This window comes from Camellia sinensis, chromosome 1, assembly GCF_055761805.1.
Source record: "Camellia sinensis isolate YWXY chromosome 1, ASM5576180v1, whole genome shotgun sequence".
Taxonomy (NCBI): Eukaryota; Viridiplantae; Streptophyta; class Magnoliopsida; order Ericales; family Theaceae; genus Camellia; species Camellia sinensis.
The window spans coordinates 211077068-211097353 of record NC_138961.1 but is presented as its reverse complement, the minus strand read 5'-3'; the positions used below and the strand labels follow the sequence as shown (position 1 = coordinate 211097353).

The following is a 20286-nucleotide window of genomic DNA, read 5'->3' as shown; positions in this document are numbered from 1 at the left end:
AAACAATGAAATTAAATAAAACATCTATTAACATTTAAATAATGAAATTAAATAAAATATAAACAAAATTTTAAAATAAAACATCAATAAAAAATTATTTTAAAAAAATAAATAAAACATCAATAAAAAGTTAAATAAAATTATTTTATTTTTAAATTGAGACATTTAAATTTTATTGAATCTTACTAAATATAATACATAATTAAATAGAAGATGATCAAAATGGTCATTTTACCACCTAATCCCAACAGTAAATAATCTTCCTAAAATTGTCCCACACCTCCCAGGATAATATAATTCCCCATATGGAGGATAAGGAGTCCCGCCGAACTCCATGTCTGACGGACTAAAAAAAAACACAAGCATCAGATTGGATTTACTGTGCAGATTACAATCCCCTCCCCCCCAGTCCCCCAATCAAACATACCCTAAATGTAATATAGAAATTGAGTTGGGTTGACGAGTATGCCAGTATTTCTTAGCCCAAGCTTAGTTATTGCAAAATTATCTTGGTTAATGCTCAACTAATGAGTTATTTAATCTATGTATTGATTTATTTTTTTAAATTGGTAGATATATTTTTTAATATTTTTAAAATCAAAAAAAGAAATATGCATATTTATTAACAAATTTTAAATTTAATTAAGAAATTTATATATTAAAAAAAATCAATAGCCTTGCACTTAATCTAAAAAATTGATTGGTTAGTTAATGAAAATATTTGGTAATGATAAATTTAAACTTTATGTTAAAATTTTCCAAATTATGATGGACATAAACTATTACATGGCATGATATATTTTCATAATTGGACTGGCTTCCCTTCAGTCCGTGATTGGAGTGGAAGGTACTATTGGGCTCGTGGGGCTCACCACGGGTCTCGTTTCAATAATCTGAACCGTTGAATTTATAGAACTCATCGAGTACTTTATACTTACAAAAAATCACGTTGATCGGATTTTAATTGCTACATGATCAAATCAGTTTTGTATAAAAAAATAGACTGTAAAAAAATAAACGGTTGACAGAAATCTGATCCGATAAGATAGCTATCGATATCCGATTAACATAATTTGTTATAGGCGTATAATACTCGACGAGTTCTACACATTGAACAGTTCGAATTATCGAAACGAAACCCGTAGTGAGTCCTACGAACCCAACAGTATTCTCTAGTCCAATCACGAACTGAGGGAAAGACCAACCCTTTCATAGTTATTATACTTGCTTAATTTTGGCTAGAGTATGGAACTAATTTCAACTCATGACTTGATTCAATGGGAATTGGCAATTTAGATCAAGTATATAAAAATATAAATAAAATAAAGTTGCAACATTTAAGTTGAGTAGGTCATTTTAACTCATTCAAATTATTTCATAATTTTCAATTTTATTTTCAAACTCACCAAGGGTAATATTGTAATTTCATGACTGTAAGTAATTAAGTTTTAATGCAACTCTAAAAAAGAGTTTGATTCAAACATGGACATCAGAATTGTTTAAAGTATCCAATACATATCGTTATTTCTGTTTGGTTTCTATATTTTCCCTCCTGACTCGAGTTCTCTGTTATTGGGTGCCTTAGTTTCTAGGGTTTTGTTTTGTTTTGTTTTTTTCCCTTAGATTTTCCATGGAATCCGAGCATAGAAAGTTGTTCGTAGGAGGAATTTCACAGGAGACTAAGGAAGAGAACTTGAAAGAACACTTCATCAAGTATGGAGAAGTAATAGAATCTGAAATTATCAGAGACAGAACCACGGGTAATGGAAGAGGGTTTGGTTTCGTCACATTGGCTGACCTATCTGTGGTTGCTACAGTCCTTCAAGATGAGCACATCATTCTGGGAAGAAAGGTTACTGTTCTCTACACATTTTTTTTTTTTTAATATACATTTTATATTTATTTATAATCGAATTTTTTTTTTTTGAAACTTCTTATAAATTGAATGATAATCTTGTAGAAGTTATACCCAGATGGGTTAGCAAAAACCCGTAATTTTTTTATATTGTTTTCCCATTCTTTTTCTGGGTTTTTATTTATTTTTTTGTTTCCCTTCTTGATTAATTTCTTATATTTTGATTGCTGATTATAAAGTTATTTATCTGTTCTCTCCATCATTGATGGTTTTGATTGTTTTCTAATTTTTTCATCTGGGCATAACTCTATAATTGATTTTTTCTGTGATACTTTGTTTGGGTTTTTGTGTGTTTTTTTCTTTTCAATTTAAATTTAAAATTTTCTTATATTTGGAGTGATGATTGTATAGGTTGAGGTTAAAGTAGCCAAACCCAAAGATGAGCAGTTGAGTAATAAGAAGATTTTTGTTGGGGGTTTACCACCAAGCTTAACCGGGGAAGAGTTGAAGGAGTATTTTGGGAAGTTTGGTGCGATCACAGATGGAGTCGTAATATGTGACAAGGAAAGTAACAGATCAAGGGGTTTTGGATTTGTAACTTTTGATTCGGAGAATGTCGTGAACAACATTTTGCAAAACAAGTTCTATGAATTGAATGGTAAATCTGTAGAAGTAAAGAAGGCAACCCCTAAGCACAACAGTAGTAGGCATACTTATGTGTATGAAACTAACCATTTAGGAAGTATTTACCTGCCAAATTTTCATCATCTGTTTGGATGTATGCCCTCTTATGGATATGCCTATCCGAGTAGTTGTAACCCATTAGGTTGTGGAAATTCTTATCTATATCCCAATGGTTGGGATAATAATGTATATATCCCACATCTACCAATCTTTGCTGAAAATTATGTTGGTCGTAATACTTGTTATGGTGTTGAGAATTACTGTTTTCCAAACGGTGGGATTACAACTGAGGGTAATTTTGATGAAAATATCACTGGTCGAGGAAATGTTCAGACCAATGATGATGGTGAAAATCTTTTGATTCCAGCTGCCAATGGTACTTCTGGTGAAGATGATCTTGAAAATATTGAGATTATAGCTGAGGGTAATTTTGACGAAAATGTTGCCAGTGGAAATGTTCAGACCAATGATGATGCTGAAAATCTTTTGATTCCAGCTGTCAATGGTAATTCTGTGGGGGTTATCCTGTCTCGGACCAATGATGGTGGTGAAAATGACATTCCAAAATCTGTTGTTCCCAACTGTATGATCTTGTCTCAGACTAATGGTGGTGCATTCTTGTCGGAAGAAGATGAAGCTGAACATGACCTTGAACATCAAAAGGGAGCAGATTGCCAATTAACGCCTTGTAATTCTAGCTGACTTCTTTGTATACATCTTCCATATTCAGGTCAGTACTGAATGTGGTATTTTGAAATTTTGCTTTTAGTTTTTATTTGTTAAATAATTCTAATTTTTATATTAGTGTGTAGTGATTAAACCATGGTTTGGTTTGGTTTGGTTTGCGTAGTGATTAATGTGCTCTTTATCTATTATAAACTATAATACAATTGATGCTGTTTTATTATAGATCTGTATGTAAAATATTCAAAGTTTGTTTTTAATTAAGTGAATTAGGTCATCATTATTAACAAATTATGTTATATTTAACAATACAAAATAATCTGCAGCAAGCTTGATATATTTTGGTGAAGAATAAATTTATTTTGTTTTTCGTGAACTCACGTGAAAAAAATAAAATTTAAGTATATTATGTGCCATAAATAATTAATCGTCCATATTTACAAGCCCCCAATATGAAAATCACATTTAAGCAAGAGTTTTCATTTGCCAAATTAGGATTCATGTTTCTTACATCTTGAATAGCAACGTGTAAAACATAGTTCGGGAAAAGCAATTTTTTTTTTTTTTTTTTTTTTTTGGGGGATAAATAACCAAACTTTATTAAGAAAGCATCAAGAAGATGCAAGAAATACAAAAGAGGCCCCGAAACCTCAACCAAATTAACAAGTCAAATCCTCTAAAAAATCTACAAAAGCCAACACACCCGAATCTACTAAACCTGTCACCCAACTATACAAAACTATAAGAAGACGTCTCTCTAACCAAGAAATGAAGTGAGCCACCCCCTGAAACACCCGCCTATTACGCTCCAGCCAAATTAACCACAATAAACAGTGCGACACAAGAAGCCAAGCCTTCTGATGCCGCCGCCCTACCCGCCCTCCTGTCCAACTTTGCAGAACTGCGAGCACCGAGTTGAACCCAAACTAAACCAAAAACTGCAATCATAAGCATCCAAAGACGAGAAGAGACCGAACAAAGAATAAGCAAATGGTCAACTGATTCTGCTCCCCTACCACACAAACAGTACCAATTTACCAAAATATGCCCATGACGAATCAAATTATCAATGGTCAAGACACCACCCAAACTTGCTGTTCAAACAAAAAAGGCAACCTTTGAAGGCGAGCCCGACAACCAAACACCTCTCCACGGATAAACCCTAGCAAGATCCTGTGCAAACCCAACCTAAACAAGGCTTCCATAAAAAGAAGACACAGTAAAAATACCTTTGGATCTAGGACAATCCCAAACCAAAGAGTCCTGACCTTCCCTCACCAACTTCGAACCATAATAAAAAATCCAAAAGTTTCACCAACTGATCTTGCTTCCAATCCTGAACATTGCGACGCAACTGCACATTCCACACCGTCGATTGCCCCTCCCCAATCTTGACAGCAGCCACCAACACCTCATAATCAGCAGCAATAGCAAAGATCAAAGGGAATTGAAACTCTAAAGACAAGTCACCACACCACCTATCCCTCCAAAACCAAACTCGATCCCCCACGCCAACTTTCAACCGCACCCTTCTCCAAAAAGCCTCCCGACCTAACCAAATCCCCTTCCACACCACAACCATGAGAAAGACCCACCGTTCTGGAACACCACTCCCCCCTACCCATACCAAACTTAGCAACCACCACCCTTCTCCAAAGCCGTTCCCTTTCCGCCACAAAACGCCACAACCACTTCCCCAACAACACCAAATTGAACAAGATCAACCTCCGAACCCCCAAACTCCCCTCTCCTTAGGCAGGAAGATTTGATCCCATGATAGTAAATGATAATGAGCACCCTCACCCCCACCACCCCACAAAAAGTTTCGTTGCAGCTGCTCAATCCGCCTTGCTACTGACACCGGGATCACGTGAACAGACATAAAATAAGTCGGAATATTTGCTAAAACACTTTTAATCAATACAAGCCAACCACCCTTTGACAAATACTGCCGCTTCCATCTTGCCAACTGTCGTTGCACCCTATACACGACCCTGTCCCATACCCGTTTGGCCTTAAAAGAAGCCCCTAAAGGCAAGCCCAAATATGTAATAGGCAACGAGACCACTTTACAACCTAAGATAGCGGCCAAAATCGAAACACCGCCTCAAAACACAACAGCACACATCTCAAGTACCTAATATGCTCCTCCTCCGCATCACAGAAAATGAGCGCATCATCTGCATAAAACAAATGAGACACCTCCACCACCCCTGGACCCACCCCGACCTCAAACCCTTTCAACAAATCTTGTTGCACCGCTCTAGGCAACAAACGCCCCAAAGCCTTCATAAGCAAGATGAATAACAAAGGAGATGATCATCCTGCCGCAATCCTCGATAAGTCGGAAAGAAACCTTCCGGAGACCCATTAACCAACATCGACATCCGCACAGTAGAAATACAAAACAAAATCCAACGCTGCCATCCATCCCCAAAACCCAGCCTCTCCAACATGTACATCAAAAACTGTCAATTCACATTATCATAAGCGTTTTCGATATCTAATTGAAAGATTATCCCCAGTTTCCCTTGACGCAGCCGCGAATGCACACACTCATTCGCCACAAGCACCGTGTCCAAAATTTGCCTACCCCCCACAAAAGCATTTTGAGAATCCGAAACCACCCCATCTAGCACTAACAGCTTATACACACTGCCCAAAAGACTAATAGGACGGAAATCTCGAATATCCTCTGCCCCACCGTTTTTTGGAATCAAAGCAAGAAATGTGGCATTAAGGCTCTTCTCAAATTCGCTTGTTTGATGAAACTGGTCGAACATAGCCATCACCTCTGTCTTAACCACCCCCCAACAGTGTTGGAAAAAGGAAATAGTAAATCCATCTGGACTAGGAGCCTTATCTCCAAACATACTATGCAATGCCGCAAACACTTCCTCTTCAGAAAATGGCGTCTCCAATGACATACAATCTGCCTCTGAAATGACATTGAAAATTACCCCATCTAGACCTAGCCTCCACCCTTCTCCTATATTCCGAAACAAATGCTTATAGTAACCCACAGTACTGTCCTTGACACCCTCGAAAGTCGAAAATTCCACCCCATTCACTCGAATTCGCCCTATTTGATTAACCCGACGATGCGCATTTGCCATACGGTGGAAAAACTTCGTGTTTCGATCCCCATCCTTTAGCCACAAGCATCTAGACTGCTGACGAAAACTGATCTCCATGCGTGCAAGATGGCCAAACTCCTTACGAACCTCCTCCCAGATAGACATATCTGCCGCAGACAACACCCCAGCACCTTTTCTCTCATCTAACACCTTCAATGCATAAACAACTTTTGCCTTTTGATCCTCCAAGCGACCAAAAACCTCCCAATTCCATTTTTTTAAGTCTAATTTGAGAAACTTCAATTTCTGCGCCAACTGAGAACTAGGCAATCCTACCACACGATAACTTCCCTACCACCCTTGAATCAACTCCACAAAGCTTTCAGACCGTAACCACATGTTTTCAAAACGAAAAAGTGTTGGTCCACGTCTGACCCCCACTATCCAGCAAGATAGGCCAATGGTCCGAAGTGGGCCGTTGTAAACGCCATTGGCTTGCCTGTATGAAATGCTCCTCCCAATCCCCTGTGACTAGAAATCGATCAATTCGATACATCACTCCACCCCCGGACCAAGTGAAACTGCCACCCTGAAGCGGAAAATCGACCAACTCCATTTCATCAATGAACAAAGAGAAACGTCTCATTGAACCCAACCCCGAAATTGCCCCAAACTTTTCCGCCATATAGTGAACCACGTTGAAATCCCCCCCCACACACCAGGGAACCCCTCAGATATAAGCAATGCTCTGTTACTCCTCCAAAAAAGAAGACCTCTCCCCTCCACGAACTGGACCATAAACCCCGGTAAAGGCCCAACGAAAGTCATCATCTACACACCGAAATAGGCAAGATAACGAGAAACCCCCCACTTCGACATCCTCCCTCACCACCACCCTTCGGTCCCAGCAAATAAGAACACCCCCAGCCACTCCCAAGGCAGGAAGAAAATCCCAATCCACAAAACGGCCTCCCCACAGATCCCGCACAGTTTCCCCCTCAATACAATCCATCTTTGTTTCCCGCAAACACACCACATCTGCCTTAGCGCTGTTTAACACTGATTTTACCAACACTCTCTTCCCCCTATCATTCAGTCATCGCACGTTCCAAGACAATATTTTTAACCGCATGATAACAATAATGGATCACTACGCCCCTTCCTTGGACCCCGCACATCTCCCCCCTTAATTCTATCATAATTAATAGAACATTCCAGCCTTCGTAATTCCTGAGCACTCTTCACGTTAGGACTAGTAGACATCACCCCTGACTGGTAAGGAACATTCCCCCTCCATGACTCTTCAATGGCCGAAAATAATTGCAACGCCTCAGCTTCATGGCCCTCAAAGGAAACACCTAATAATTAACTAACCTCATTAATACGAGACAATACCCAAGCAGAGACCTCCTCTGGCTGCGGCATGCCATCCCCCGAACAGAAATTTTCCTTGGGAAAATCATCCTCTGGATCATCATCATCGCTCGCAACAGTGTCCAACACCACCTCATCCTCAACAACTTCAGGTCGGACCACCATAGCCAAACCATCCACCAAGTCAGCCCAGCCACCCTGCTCGCTGACCCCTTGTTGCAATCGCACGGCAGAATCGCCCACTGCGGCAGTCCCTGTAGCAGAAGAAACCGATCCCACCACCGCCTCCTCTGGAACGAGATGTTGACCAGAACTGACACTCGAGCCAGACGACTGCCGAGGACCAGTCGGCGACTGCTCAGCAAGACATATCGACCCGCATACCACCGGCGACGACCCATCAATCGAATTAGGGCCAAACCCATCCCGTAGCGTCGAGAAGACCCGACTAACAGCTGGGTTTGCTTGGACTGCCTCAGTTTGGGCCCCTCCAACCCTACTTGGGCTCAAAGCTTCATCTGGAAAAGGCCCACTTGATTTAAAAATTTGTGTAGTAGCCCCTCCATTCCAACTTGGGCTCAGAACTGTAGAGAAAGGCCCATGTTTATCAAGTCGTTTTTTAGTAGCCCACTGCTGTTTGGGCCCACCTCCATTCCGAAATCATGTTGTAAATTGAAAGAGTTCATTGTGGACATGTTCCTAATCTGATTTTTTTCCTGGGGTCTTAATTCATTTGTAATTAACTATCTTAACTTATTTAAATTCAGTGCTGCCATTTAGATTCAGTTCAAATTATCAACTTAGTGAAGCAGCGCTGCTCTTTTAATTTTTATAGGTCATGTCACCGAAATTGTTGTTGTGCTGAATGTTATTGAATTTCAATTCCTATTTTATGTCATTTGTTTGTTCTCACCAGATGATTATGTGAGTTGCAACATATGTTCATTGTACAAGAATTTTCAGATCAGTAATCACATGAAGAAAATAAAAAAATAAATCATTCTTTTGTCACAACCTTAAAAACAAGAATTGTGACCCGTAGGTTTCCCAAAACCCTGTTTATACATTTGGGCTTGTTGATTAAGCATAGATAATGGACTTCATGTTACCCTGCAGAACTTATATTTATGTTGTGAGATTGATATCTGATTCATGTTTTTTCTTAACTTTTTTTTTTTATATTTAAATTTTATTTATTTATTTGTGCTTTGATGTTAATGTTGCTTACCCCTGCGTAACTTAATTCTTAATGTTAATTTTACTTTGACATTGTTTTGGCCTCATAAATAATGATATTTATGAAACTTATTTATATTTTCCAGACTTTTCTTTTAGGTTCACATGGAACACATTAAGATTTTGATTGTTTTGGACTTTCCAACTTTCCATCAACTGTTCCATGCAGCACAATGAACTAGAAATCTCTGTTGCTTATTTGCATAGCTCCCAAATTCACTCTTAGGTATTCTTCTAATTATCTACTCCTATAATCAACCCTGAATTCCAAATATGTTCCAAAGTTATCTCTTTGTTCAATTTTTAAAGTTCCTTCCAAGTTTATGATTCCGATGAGCATTTACAAGACTGCCTTTTAGAGTAAAGGGTTTAGGAAATCCCATGTTGAGAGTACAAAGTGATCAACTCGACTTTGCTAGCACTTTTACATATGATATTTGATCCTGTAGCAACCTAAACTGTAGAGCTACCTGGAATTGAAATAATAATTAGGGGTTATTTAGAATGATCTAAATAAGTATATTTTTCAACTTTTTATGAAAAAATGTGCAAAGTGATGAGATTATGTGACCCAAATAAGATAAAAAGATATAAAGATGTGCTAAAGTATAGAACTTATGGACCAAGATCATGCTTTTTTATTATCGTAGTTCTGAATTAGAGATTTATTGCAACTGCTGGAGTCACTTCCTGGTTGGTGTTTACCACACTCGCATCCAACCCATTTGAAAATGAGGCCAATCAAGATAGATTCCTGACATGCTGAAAGTTTGAACTGTTGTAGAGCTCTCTCTCAGACACACACAAAACACACACAAGCACATTTTTGTTTTTTTGCAACTGCTTCTGTCTTTTTCTTTTTTTCTTTTTTCGTTCTTGGTTTGAGCTGCAAAAACTAATCTGCTACACAGCATTTAATTCACACCCAACATGTTGCCGTTTCTTGTATTTTTTGAACTTCCATTTATTTTATGTCTCTATATATTGTGATAAACGTATAAAATTGTTGTCTTATAGGTAGATCTGGGTCAATTTGGTAAGTTCTCAGTTTATGGAAACAAATCAAATTAACAGTATACCAAAAACCCTTCGGTCATGTTTGTTTGGATAGACATGAGCTTGGGATTGGATTAATAGTCCAATAAAATTATTAATCCGATGTTTGGTTAAACAATTGACGTACGGACTAACAATCTATCCGGATATGGTATCCCACATATGATGTGGGATATAAATTGGAGGATTAAGCCATAGCTTGGACTATCAGTCTTTTCTTATAATCCTAACTTAATCCAAACATAAGATACGATACACAATCCAAAGTGTAAAAATTAATGTATAGAGAAATAGAGAGAATTGTATTATTGATTGTTGTATCTTTATGTTTACAATGAGTCCTATATATAGAAGATTAGAGGAGGTAGGTATGTAGTAGGTGGAGTAGTAGGTGGAGTAGGTGAAGTGGGTGGAGTAGGTGTAGTGGTAGGTTTTGGTAGTAGGTGAAGTGGGTGGAGTAGGTGTAGTGGTAGGTTTTGGTAGGTTTTTTCAACAGCCCCCCGCAAACTCAAGGGGGATAGGAACTAACCAACTTGAGTTTGGAGAGAGTAACAAAACAAGAAAATACATAAAATAAAGGAGGATAGGAGACACTGTATGGTAGTGTCAGACCGTTGGTGAAGACACTATATGGTGGTGTCATAACGTGGTACATAAAATAAAGGAGGATAGGAGACACTGTATGGTAGTGTCAGACCGTTGGTGAAGACACTATATGGTGGTGTCATAACGTGGTGGAGGACAATGTATGGTGGTGTCATAACGTTGTAGAGGACACTGTATGGTGGTGTCATACCGTTGTAGCAGATAAAGTCTGGACAGGTGACGAGGTCACACCGGACCGATGTAGAAGCTAACCGGAATCAATGTCGGGACAGTTTACAGAGTCTTGTCGGACCCATGAAGGAGCTAACCGGAATCAATGTCGGGACAGTTTACAGAGTCTTGTCGGACCCTTGAAGGAGCTAACCGGAATCAATGTCGGGACAGTTTACAGAGTCTTGTCGGACCCTTAAAAAATACACTGTATGATGGTGTATATAGGCTGCCTAAATATATATATATATGGATATATATAGTGAGCCCTCAAAAGTCGCGCCCTCAAAAGGCGCGCCCACTTCATCAAAAGGCGTGCCTGACAGAAAGCGTCGAGCCATCAAAAGGTGAGCCGGAGACGCGGCGAGGCACGTGAGCGACAGAGTGGCGTGTCGGCCTCGTCTATTTAACCAAGGTTGAGGCGGAGGCTGTGCAAACCAGTCTGAAACCGCCGAAAATCCTTTGAAAAAACTCTTCCGTTTCTGAGAAAGAGATTCTGGAACACTCTGTTGCCATTCTGTAACCAACCTTTCTCTGAAACACTCAGCAACCCATAACATGGCCTCGTCTTCCCGTTCAGCTACCCAGAATATGGCCTCTTCGTCCCGTGGTCTGCTCACTCTTTTTCCCGACCTCAACGAGTCAACAAGAGAGATAACTGGTGCGGTGGCACTGGAACCTCAACCAAGCGCCCCGGAGTTTGCTCCGTTGAACTTTCCTATGCGGTCTGTGGAGCAAAGAATGGCAGTGCAGTCGGATGTGGAGGCCAATCAGTATACATTGAAGTCATGTGTGGAAACCATGACTGCGGTTACAAATTTGTCGAACCGGCTGCAGAGTAGGACAAATGAGGTGCAGCAGTTAAACGCCCAACTGGCTCTGCTCCAACGCATGTATAAGGATGCGCGAGCAGAGATAAGTGTGCTAAAGGCGGAAAACAAGGAGCTGAAGCGGAAGGCCACCGTGATGTTTCGATTTGGAGGGCCGTCATATGCTGCAGTGGAGGAGCAGGGAGTAGTGATCATGCCCAGTGGAGTGGGAAACACGGAGGCAACACCGGCAAGGGCCGCCCAGGACGGAGGCAAAAAGAAGAGACCGGCGGCAGAGTAGGTCGGTGGGTGGCCGTCTGCAGAAAAGAAAACAGATCTGTTGTTGTTGTGATGGTGATCTTGTGTGGTTTTTTTTTTTTTTTTTTTTTTTTGGTGAGATGTAAAATTGTGATCGGGGTTGATCCCTGAGATGAATAAAATATGGTTTATTGTGCAAATTTGTATTTGTAAATTGTTTTGGGTGTTTTTTTTTTTTTTTTTTTATTGTAATGGAAAAAAGAAAGATAAGAGAAAATAAAGAAAGCGGAGATGTGAGGGAGTCGGTGAGTGGAGTGCAGAAGGAAAGATGGGTTTTAAAAATAAAAAAAAAGGGGGCATGGTCCCAATGTCTGGTCCACAGCTTTGTTTGCAATGTCCAAACGAGATCTCTTTTCAAAAATAGGCTCTCCCATCTGAGAATGAGTGGTGAATTGAGATTGGGTGTCTGAAATTGATTTGTAGATGCGTCTGCGTTGCTCCAACACAACGATCAGTAGACGCTCCTGAGCAAGAACGCTGATCATGGCTTCTTCGCCTCTTCCGAGGGGTCTGTAACTGTAACGGAGCTCTGGAGCATGTTGTGGAGGTCCTCATCGGTGGTGACGGAGATGAGGGATGTGTTCAGAATGTGAATTGAAACTATCCCCACTGGCGTTACACTTTGCAATTACCGAGGGATCCGAACTCGGACGATCGAGATCAAAAAAATCAATCAAGCTCCGGGAGCACCAGATCAGTAGCGGTAGAGCTTGCCGAAGATATGGAGAGCGGTGTCGAAGCCGATGAAGCAGAGGCTCATGACGAGGACGACTGTCGGGCTGATCTTGAAAGGTTTGAAGCTCAGGTTGAGCTCATAGCTCTTCTCTGCGAAGACGAGGATGACGAGACACGTGGCTCGGCTCCGATCGTCCATCTGAGTTCGTCGGAAGGCGTGTTGGCTCGCGACGGGAGCTCGGTGGAGGTGTGGAAGGTTGATTTGCTGGGCTGAGTCAGACCCGACTGTACGAGTCGGGGCGTGTGTGGTTGACTTGGGAATCGGATCTTGGTAACCGGGTCGACTTGGAGAAGTAGTGCTCAACGTTTGGCCCGAGTTGCTGGGTTTTGGTATAGTTTTGGCTATGAAGATCGGCCAGTTCATGCAGATGGTTGACCATGCTTACTAAGGCTGTTGCTCAGCACAAGCCAGTAGCCTTCATAAGAGTGGTTGGTTCTGAGTTCTTTCAGAAATACTAGGTTGAGGTCCGGCGGGCGGCCAAGGCGAGGTTGCCGCCTGCCGGTGAAGCGAAAAATATTAAGTGCTTAACCTGGCTTTGATACCATGTAAAAATTAATGTATAGAGAAATAGAGAGAATTGTATTATTGATTGTTGTATCTTTATGTTTACAATGAGTCTTATATATAGAAGATTAGAGGAGGTAGGTATGTAGTAGGTGGAGTAGTAGGTGGAGTAGGTGAAGTGGGTGGAGTAGGTGTAGTGGTAGGTTTTGGTAGGTTTTTTCAACACAAAGGATTTGTAGTCTTAGGACTATTAGTCATGAAAATGCTAATCCAACATAATCTAATGAGCCCAAACAAACATGACCTCCTTGTCTAAGATTACTGTTATTGTTAGAGCTGTGGCTTTTATGCAAACAATGATTACTATCCAAAGCATTGAATAATTGTACATCGTCTATATTATATGTTTTTGTGCTTTTATCGCTAACAAGTTTGGATTCTTATCTAAATCAAGAGCACAATATTTTTGAGTATATGACAAGGTATTGACTGGTGATATGTTGATTGATGCAGGTGAGGTAGTTTTATCATATCTTGGCCTGGATTGCGATACTATAAATTTGTTAAGGTGGCACTAATTCCCAATTCCCAATGTGACGAGTTATTTCAGAATTTCACTTGCATATAATGTATAAATAACGTTGGTTTTTTATCATATGGGATGCTTCACTATAGTTTTGACATGTATATACACAGACTACTACCTTTTTTCACCCCATCGATTTCATGATATTTTTGCTATGCTATCGCTTTTATGAAGTATACATGTCGCATTTGTGATGTGTAAGATAGGGTTGAAATGGAGTTTCATTTTTGAAACATAAATTTGAGCCATAACCATACCCTAACCCTAAGTGCAGGCAGAATTCAATGCTAGGTCTTCGTATTATGGTTATGCCAAGAGATTATACTGTTAAGTTACCTGGCATCATATAGCTATTGCAATTTGATGTTGAAATATGAAAATTGTTAAATATTTGATGTAGTAATTGTAGTGGATTTATTCACATTGTGTAATTCAAAGTTACGATTCAAGGTAATTACTATCATAACATTCAATGTGGTTACTGTCATAACAAAGATCATTCAATTTGTGCTTTAAAAAGAGAGCGAAAGTAGATGATGACAAATGAGACCCTTTTTATTTCCAGGGCCATTGTAGCAGACATGAAAAGTACCTCTTTGTACACAAGGTTTGATGAAGGGTTTGGATTCATCTTTGAAATGAACTACACCACCAGCCACTGCTTGCTAATGCATTCAATGTTTTTTTAACAGAATTCTCTGTTTTCACACTCTCTTTTAAGGAATGTGGGAGGAGAATTGTATTGGAAAGCAGCCTAAGTTGAAACACCGAAAAGCTTGTTCCAAGAACCCTGAATTACTTCCTAAGATGCTAAAAAAAAAGCTAAAGAATATGATGGAGAAGTTACACTTTTTTTTGAAAAGTACAGTAGGACACAAAGTTATGATTGCTCAGTAAGATTGCTATACATAGTCTTTTGTTTTCATAGACAATTGTTTGTTGGTACTATGATCTTTTTTAGATCAATAATGTTTATATTATCGCTCATATTTTGTTTAAATTTGAGTTCCCACGTAAAATACCACAACCACATTTAAGTCCAATTTTTAGCACTTTGTTTTTATTTCTTTTCAACTCTCCCCCTCCCCCTCACAAAGGTTTAGCACACTGATCGCTTTATTACCCCTCTTCAACCCCCAAAAAAAATTAAAAATAAAAATTGATATGAATTACATGTTGGGCTGGGTTCCCTCTAGTCTCAGATTAGACTGGAGGATACTGTTGGGCTGTGAGAGCCCACTATGAGTCCCATTTCGATAATTCGAACCATTGAATGTGTAGAACTCATTGAGTACTATATGCCTGTAAAAAATCACATTGATCGGATATCAATAGTTACATGATCAAATCAATTTTGTATAAAAAAAATTAGACGGCAAAAAAATATACGGTTGACAGAAATTTAATCCATTGAAATAGCTATCGATATCCGATCAACGTGATTTTTTACAGGCATATCTTACTCGATGAGTTCTACACATTGAACGGTTCAAATTATTGAAACGAAATCCGTGATGGACCTCCATAGACCCAATAGTACCTTCCAGTCCCATATCAGACTGGAGGGAAGCCATTCCCTTACATGTTTTACCTTAGCGGCTCCGTTACGTAGCTCGAATCTTCATTAGCTCGAGAGAGGCCGAATTTCTTTTTTCACTCAACTTTCTGCTGCTGTGCTCAAATTACACCCACACATTTCGTTTTTTCTCTCACTCTCTCTCACTCTCTCATTACTGTTTTTTTCTTTCATCTTATTCAACTTCTTCCTTTGTTCTCTGACTCTCTCAACATATTGAACTGCTTAGCAAGATCATATTTCCTTCCTTCAAATTTCCAACACACTTAATCATTCAAAAAAAAAAAAAGTTCATAGAAACAACTGATCCAATAACTTCCATGACAACAAATATACAGGTTTTAGAAACAAATACTCCATAAAAACTGAAACCCACCAAGTGCATGGTGGACCGATTCATCGCTCCAACATAGCTTGCATCGGATTGGGATATCAGCTTGATGAGCTTGAACCGCTCCGAGCCGTGGTACCCGCTGACCGTGGTGACAACCAATTCCATGCCTTGAATGAGAAAATTTACGAACTCTGTAAGATGAATATTACAACATTTTTTTTTTTTGTATAAATCTGAATATAACAATAGACTCACAAATTGTACATACATACATACATATAGACTCAAATAAAATCAAATATATGTAAAATAAGTTGAAAATTCTCTAAAATTAAGCATAAAAAATCCCAAACCAAACCCTATCCACAAATCCCATTTTCCATTTCCCATTTCATTCTAGAAATCTCATCATTGCACAAAATCAGCAAACACATAGAGAGAGAGAGAGAGAGAGAGAGAGAGAGAGAGAGAGAGAATAATAAGCCATTGAAGTTCATATTCGAAGAGACCCATTGGAGTCCAGATCTATGGGTATACACAGATCTATCATGAATCTGTCCCCCCTCTCCCCTTTTTTCCTTCTTCTCCTTCTCTCCTTTGCTCTTTTTCCTTTTCTTCTTTTGTCATCTGTTTCAGAGAAAAACAAAGGGGGAAGAGAAAAAAAAGGAAAAAAAAAAACTGCCCAAAACGACGTCATTTTGGACAGTCGAGCCATTCGGGCCGATGGCATTTTGAGTTAGAAACATTTCTTCTTACCTTAGTTAGCAACTAATTAATTCTCCATATTGTTTTTAGCTATCTCAATTTACTTAGGGATTCCGAAAGATGAGAGGAGATAGAGAAATAAATATTTTTAGAAAGTTTAAGAACTGTAGTGTTTCCTTATATTTGTTGAGTGATTTCTATACTCACTAAGAGTAGCCACATTGGCCTCACCAAATATAGTTTTTGGTTAAATATAGCTAGCAAATTATAAAAATTTTACTCTATCAGTTTCAATAAATTATTTATAAACTAATTTTTAGTTAACTTTATATTTTATTTGTTATTTAATAGTTTATCATTTTTTAATAGATTTGACCTCACTTTTTTAAATTTCTTAAGTACTATTCATTGAAAAGATATTTAAAATTATTTAAATTCAAAAAATGAATAAAAATAACTATTTAAATTAAATAGAATTTTAAAATAGAGAGTCTTATAGAGCGTATATATCTATATAATATGGGAGAAAGGTTTTTGAAAATGTCCAAAATGTATAAGAGATACATTTAATTTTAATGGTCTAAATCTTTTTAAACAAAAAATTAACGGATTAGATTACTTTTTTTCCCACCTATACACTTTCGACTTTCTCTCTCTCTCCTCAAAACTTTTTTCCAATTTGTTTGAAAAACATACCATTCGCCCCAAGCCCCCACTCACGCTCCTCTTTCTCTCTCAAAATAGAACCTACTCACGCTTCTGTCTCTTCTCTCTTCTCACTCATCTCTCTTTTATCCTATCGCTGATGTCGACCACCGATTTCCCTCCCCAACCCTCTTCCTCCAAAGGCGACCTTTCCTAGTCGTCCTCTCTCCCCTTGGAGTGTAGACCATTCAAGTTGGATTCGAGAAACGACTTTTGGATTCGAGAAACGATTTTTGGATTCATTACCTCTCGCCATCGCCGTTACAACCCAGCCATCCAAATCTGGAATGGTGGAGTAACTGAGGAAAAAAAAGAATTTTCTTTATGTTCCGGGGCTCCTCTGTAATCAACTAATACAACGACAACATTGGCTTTGGATGTTAGTGAATTGAGATGGTTATATAGCTAAGAGAGAATGCGGTTTCGACGCAGAAGCCACCACCATGGAAGTAGACAAGAAAAGGAAGTTTGTAATGTGGGTTGGGATTTTTTGGGATGTAGAGCCTTATAGATAAGCCAGTCTCTGGATCGATTACAATGTCTTTGGATTGGACACCAGTGTTGGAATTGGTTGAGGGAGGGACTGTTTGGTGCCTATTAATCTTTCTACTCTACCATCTCTGTATACTTGAATGAAGTGTGGAAATTCATAAACTATTTCTTCATCTTTGGTTGAAGACATGGTGAAGAAACATAGTAAGGAATGCAAAAAATAATCAATCTTTATGTATTTTATATAATCAAATTGTGTTGATATATTATTATTTTTTTCAATAGGAATGCAAAAAATAATATGTGGAAGACAGAGCCTACAAAGGATTGAGTGGCCACTTCTTTCCACCGACAAATCGCTTGGGCTGCTAATGGTATTTATTATTTATTTTTAGTATCAAAATGCATCTCAGATTGTTTATTTTTAATTTTTTAATCTTTATATAAATTCTATAATTATTTAAGAAAAAAACAAAGAAAAACTTATGGGACATCTCGTCTGCTTTTGACTGTACATATTTTATGAGTGTTTTGTTTACTTTTAAATATTCCAAATAGTATTTATTTATTTATTTATGAGCGAAGTTGTGTAGAGTTTTCTGTTGTCCATAAAAAAGTTCGATAATCATTGCAGTTACTGAATTGAGCGATTAATAGGAAAAGATAGTGGCAGATTATGGGTTGTCATGAAATCATGCTATTTTCTTTTTTAAACCATCATTTGGTTGATAATTGTTTAACTAAAGAAATTAGGGGTATCTAAACAAGTCTTTTGGAGTAGCAAATGTGATGGCTTTATATATGTTTATGATGAAATCAAAATACCTATAATTATAATGGGTTTTGATTTTGGTTTCAATTTCATCTTTATAAAATTGGAGTTAGTGGGGGAAAGAGAAGGGTCCAAACTTGGACAATTGTTGTGCTCTGATTTCTTAGCTTGCTTGGTTTCATTTTTTCATATACATTTTTCAGAAAATTCTACTTTTTTATTTTTCGTGTTTTTTTGTTTTTACTGAATTTTTTTTAATATTTTAAGCAATTTTTTTTACTTTTTAAACACACCTACATAAATACACCTAAAAAGTAAAAAAAAATTGTAAATTTTTTTTTTTAAAAATTCACTAAATACAAAAAATACAAAAAAAATATAAGAATTCAGTACATTTTTTTTTTTTGTATTTTTATGTATTTATTAATTTTCTAAAATATTTTTTTACAAATTTTTTACTTTTTAGATACATCTAAGTAAGGTGCATTTAAAAAAGTAAAAAAAATATCTAAAATTTTAAAAATATTCACTAAAAACAAAAAATAAACACAAAAACCAAAAAACTTAACCCAAAAAATTCAAACCAAACACTTGGGTGTGTTTGGTAATGTTTACGTCTTCAGTTTATATTTACAAAAATTTTATAAACTGATTTTTGTTTATTTTTTGTTTATTTTTAGAAAAACATAAACTACAAATGCGTTTGGTAATTGACAAAATGTTTAAAAAATTTTAAAAATATAAAAAAGAGTGAAAAATAGCAAGTGGTGGCAAGTGGAGGTAGAAGACGGTGGTTCAAAGTGGTGACAGCTGGTGGTGGTGGGTGGGTGGTGGTGGTGGGTGGGTGGGTAACGGTGGCGGGTGGTGGGTGGTAGTGAGTGGGAGGTGGTGGTGGTGGTGGCGGGTGGTGGATGGTGGTGGCAGGTGGGTGGCGGATGGCGGGTGGTGGTAGGTGGCGGGTAGGTGGCGGGTGGTGGGTGGTGAGTGGCTGATGGCGGGTGGTGGTGGGTGGCGGGTAGGTGGCAGGTGGTGGTGGTGGTGGGTGGGTGGGTGACAGTGGCGGGTAGTGGGTGGTAGCGAGTGGGTGGTGGTGGTGGTGGCGGCGGCGGGTGGGTGGCGGATGGCGGGTGGTAGTGGGTGGGTGGGTAGGTGGGTGGGTGACGGTGGCGGGTGATGGATGGTAGCGAGTGGGTGGTGGTGGCGACGGGTGGTGATAGCAAGTGGGTAGCGGATGGCGGGTGGTGGTGGTGGTGGTGATGGTGGGTGGGTGGGTGACGGTGGCGGGTGGTAGGTGGTAGCGAGTGGGTGGTGGTGGTAGTGGTGGTGGTGGGTGGTGGGTGGTGGGTAGTGGTGGCGGGTGGTGGTGGTGGTGAGTGGGTGGGTGGGTGATGGTGGCAGGTGGTAAGTGGTAGCGAGTGGGTGATGGTAGGTGACGGGTGAGTGGCAGGTAGGTGGCGGGTGGGTGGCAGGTGGCTGGTGGTGGTGGGTGGCTGGTGGTGGCAGGTGGTGAATGGTAGTGGCAGGTGGGTAGTGAGTGGTGGTGGCAAGTAAGTGACGGATGGTGGTGGCAGCGGACGGTTAATGGTAGTGGCAGGTGGTGGGTGGACGACAGGTGGGTGGTGGTGGTGGTGGCGGCGAGGGGTGGCTGGTGGTGGTGAGTGGGTGGCAGGTTGGTGGGTGGTGGTGGCAGGTGGTGGCTGGTGGTAGCAGGTGGGTGGTGAGTAGTGGTGGCAGGTGGTGGTGGAGGGTGGATGGTGGGTGGTGGTAGCAGAAGACGGTGGTGGAAAATGGTGGCGGGTGGTGGCTAATGTTGGGTGATAAAAAAAAAAAACTGAAAACTCAAAATAGAAACACATTTTTTGTGTTTTCATTTTTTGGCCAAATTTATAAACTGAGACCACTGATTTATAAATCAAAAATTTTACCAAACAAGTTTTTATTTGAGTTTTTAAAATTTTTGAAAATAT

At 39.2% G+C, this 20286-nt stretch overlaps 2 protein-coding genes across 2 annotated transcripts; one reads left to right on the top strand and one right to left on the bottom strand.

The window, feature by feature from the left end:
* Window positions 1-1446: 1446 nt before the first annotated feature.
* Window positions 1447-13906, top strand: LOC114276078 (uncharacterized). The gene is made up of 3 exons (XM_028217816.2): window positions 1447-1852; window positions 2267-3269; window positions 13663-13906. The coding sequence occupies exons 1-2, from the start codon at window positions 1631-1633 to the stop codon at window positions 3239-3241; spliced, it is 1197 nt and encodes a 398-aa protein (XP_028073617.2). The 5' UTR covers window positions 1447-1630; the 3' UTR covers window positions 3242-3269; window positions 13663-13906.
* LOC114276135 (uncharacterized) lies at window positions 4856-6985 on the bottom strand. Its single transcript, XM_028217919.2, has 5 exons — window positions 6800-6985; window positions 5817-6651; window positions 5603-5691; window positions 5361-5509; window positions 4856-4973 (listed from the first exon to the last, which is right to left on the bottom strand). Exons 1-5 carry the CDS (start codon window positions 6983-6985, stop codon window positions 4856-4858), a joined length of 1377 nt encoding a protein of 458 aa, XP_028073720.2.
* Window positions 13907-20286: the final 6380 nt, after the last annotated feature.

Coding starts and splice junctions, on each gene's coding strand:
- LOC114276078 (XM_028217816.2), top strand. CDS start 1,631: ATGGAATCCGAGCATAGAAAGTTGTTCGTAGGAGGAATTTCACAGGAG. Junction 1,853..2,266: donor ACATCATTCTGGGAAGAAAG/GTTACTGTTCTC, acceptor ATGATTGTATAG/GTTGAGGTTAAAGTAGCCAA.
- LOC114276135 (XM_028217919.2), bottom strand. CDS start 6,985: ATGGCGGAAAAGTTTGGGGCAATTTCGGGGTTGGGTTCAATGAGACGT. Junction 6,652..6,799: donor GGGAGGAGCATTTCATACAG/GCAAGCCAATGG, acceptor CAAGGGTGGTAG/GGAAGTTATCGTGTGGTAGG. Junction 5,692..5,816: donor TCAAAATGCTTTTGTGGGGG/GTAGGCAAATTT, acceptor GTGAATTGACAG/TTTTTGATGTACATGTTGGA.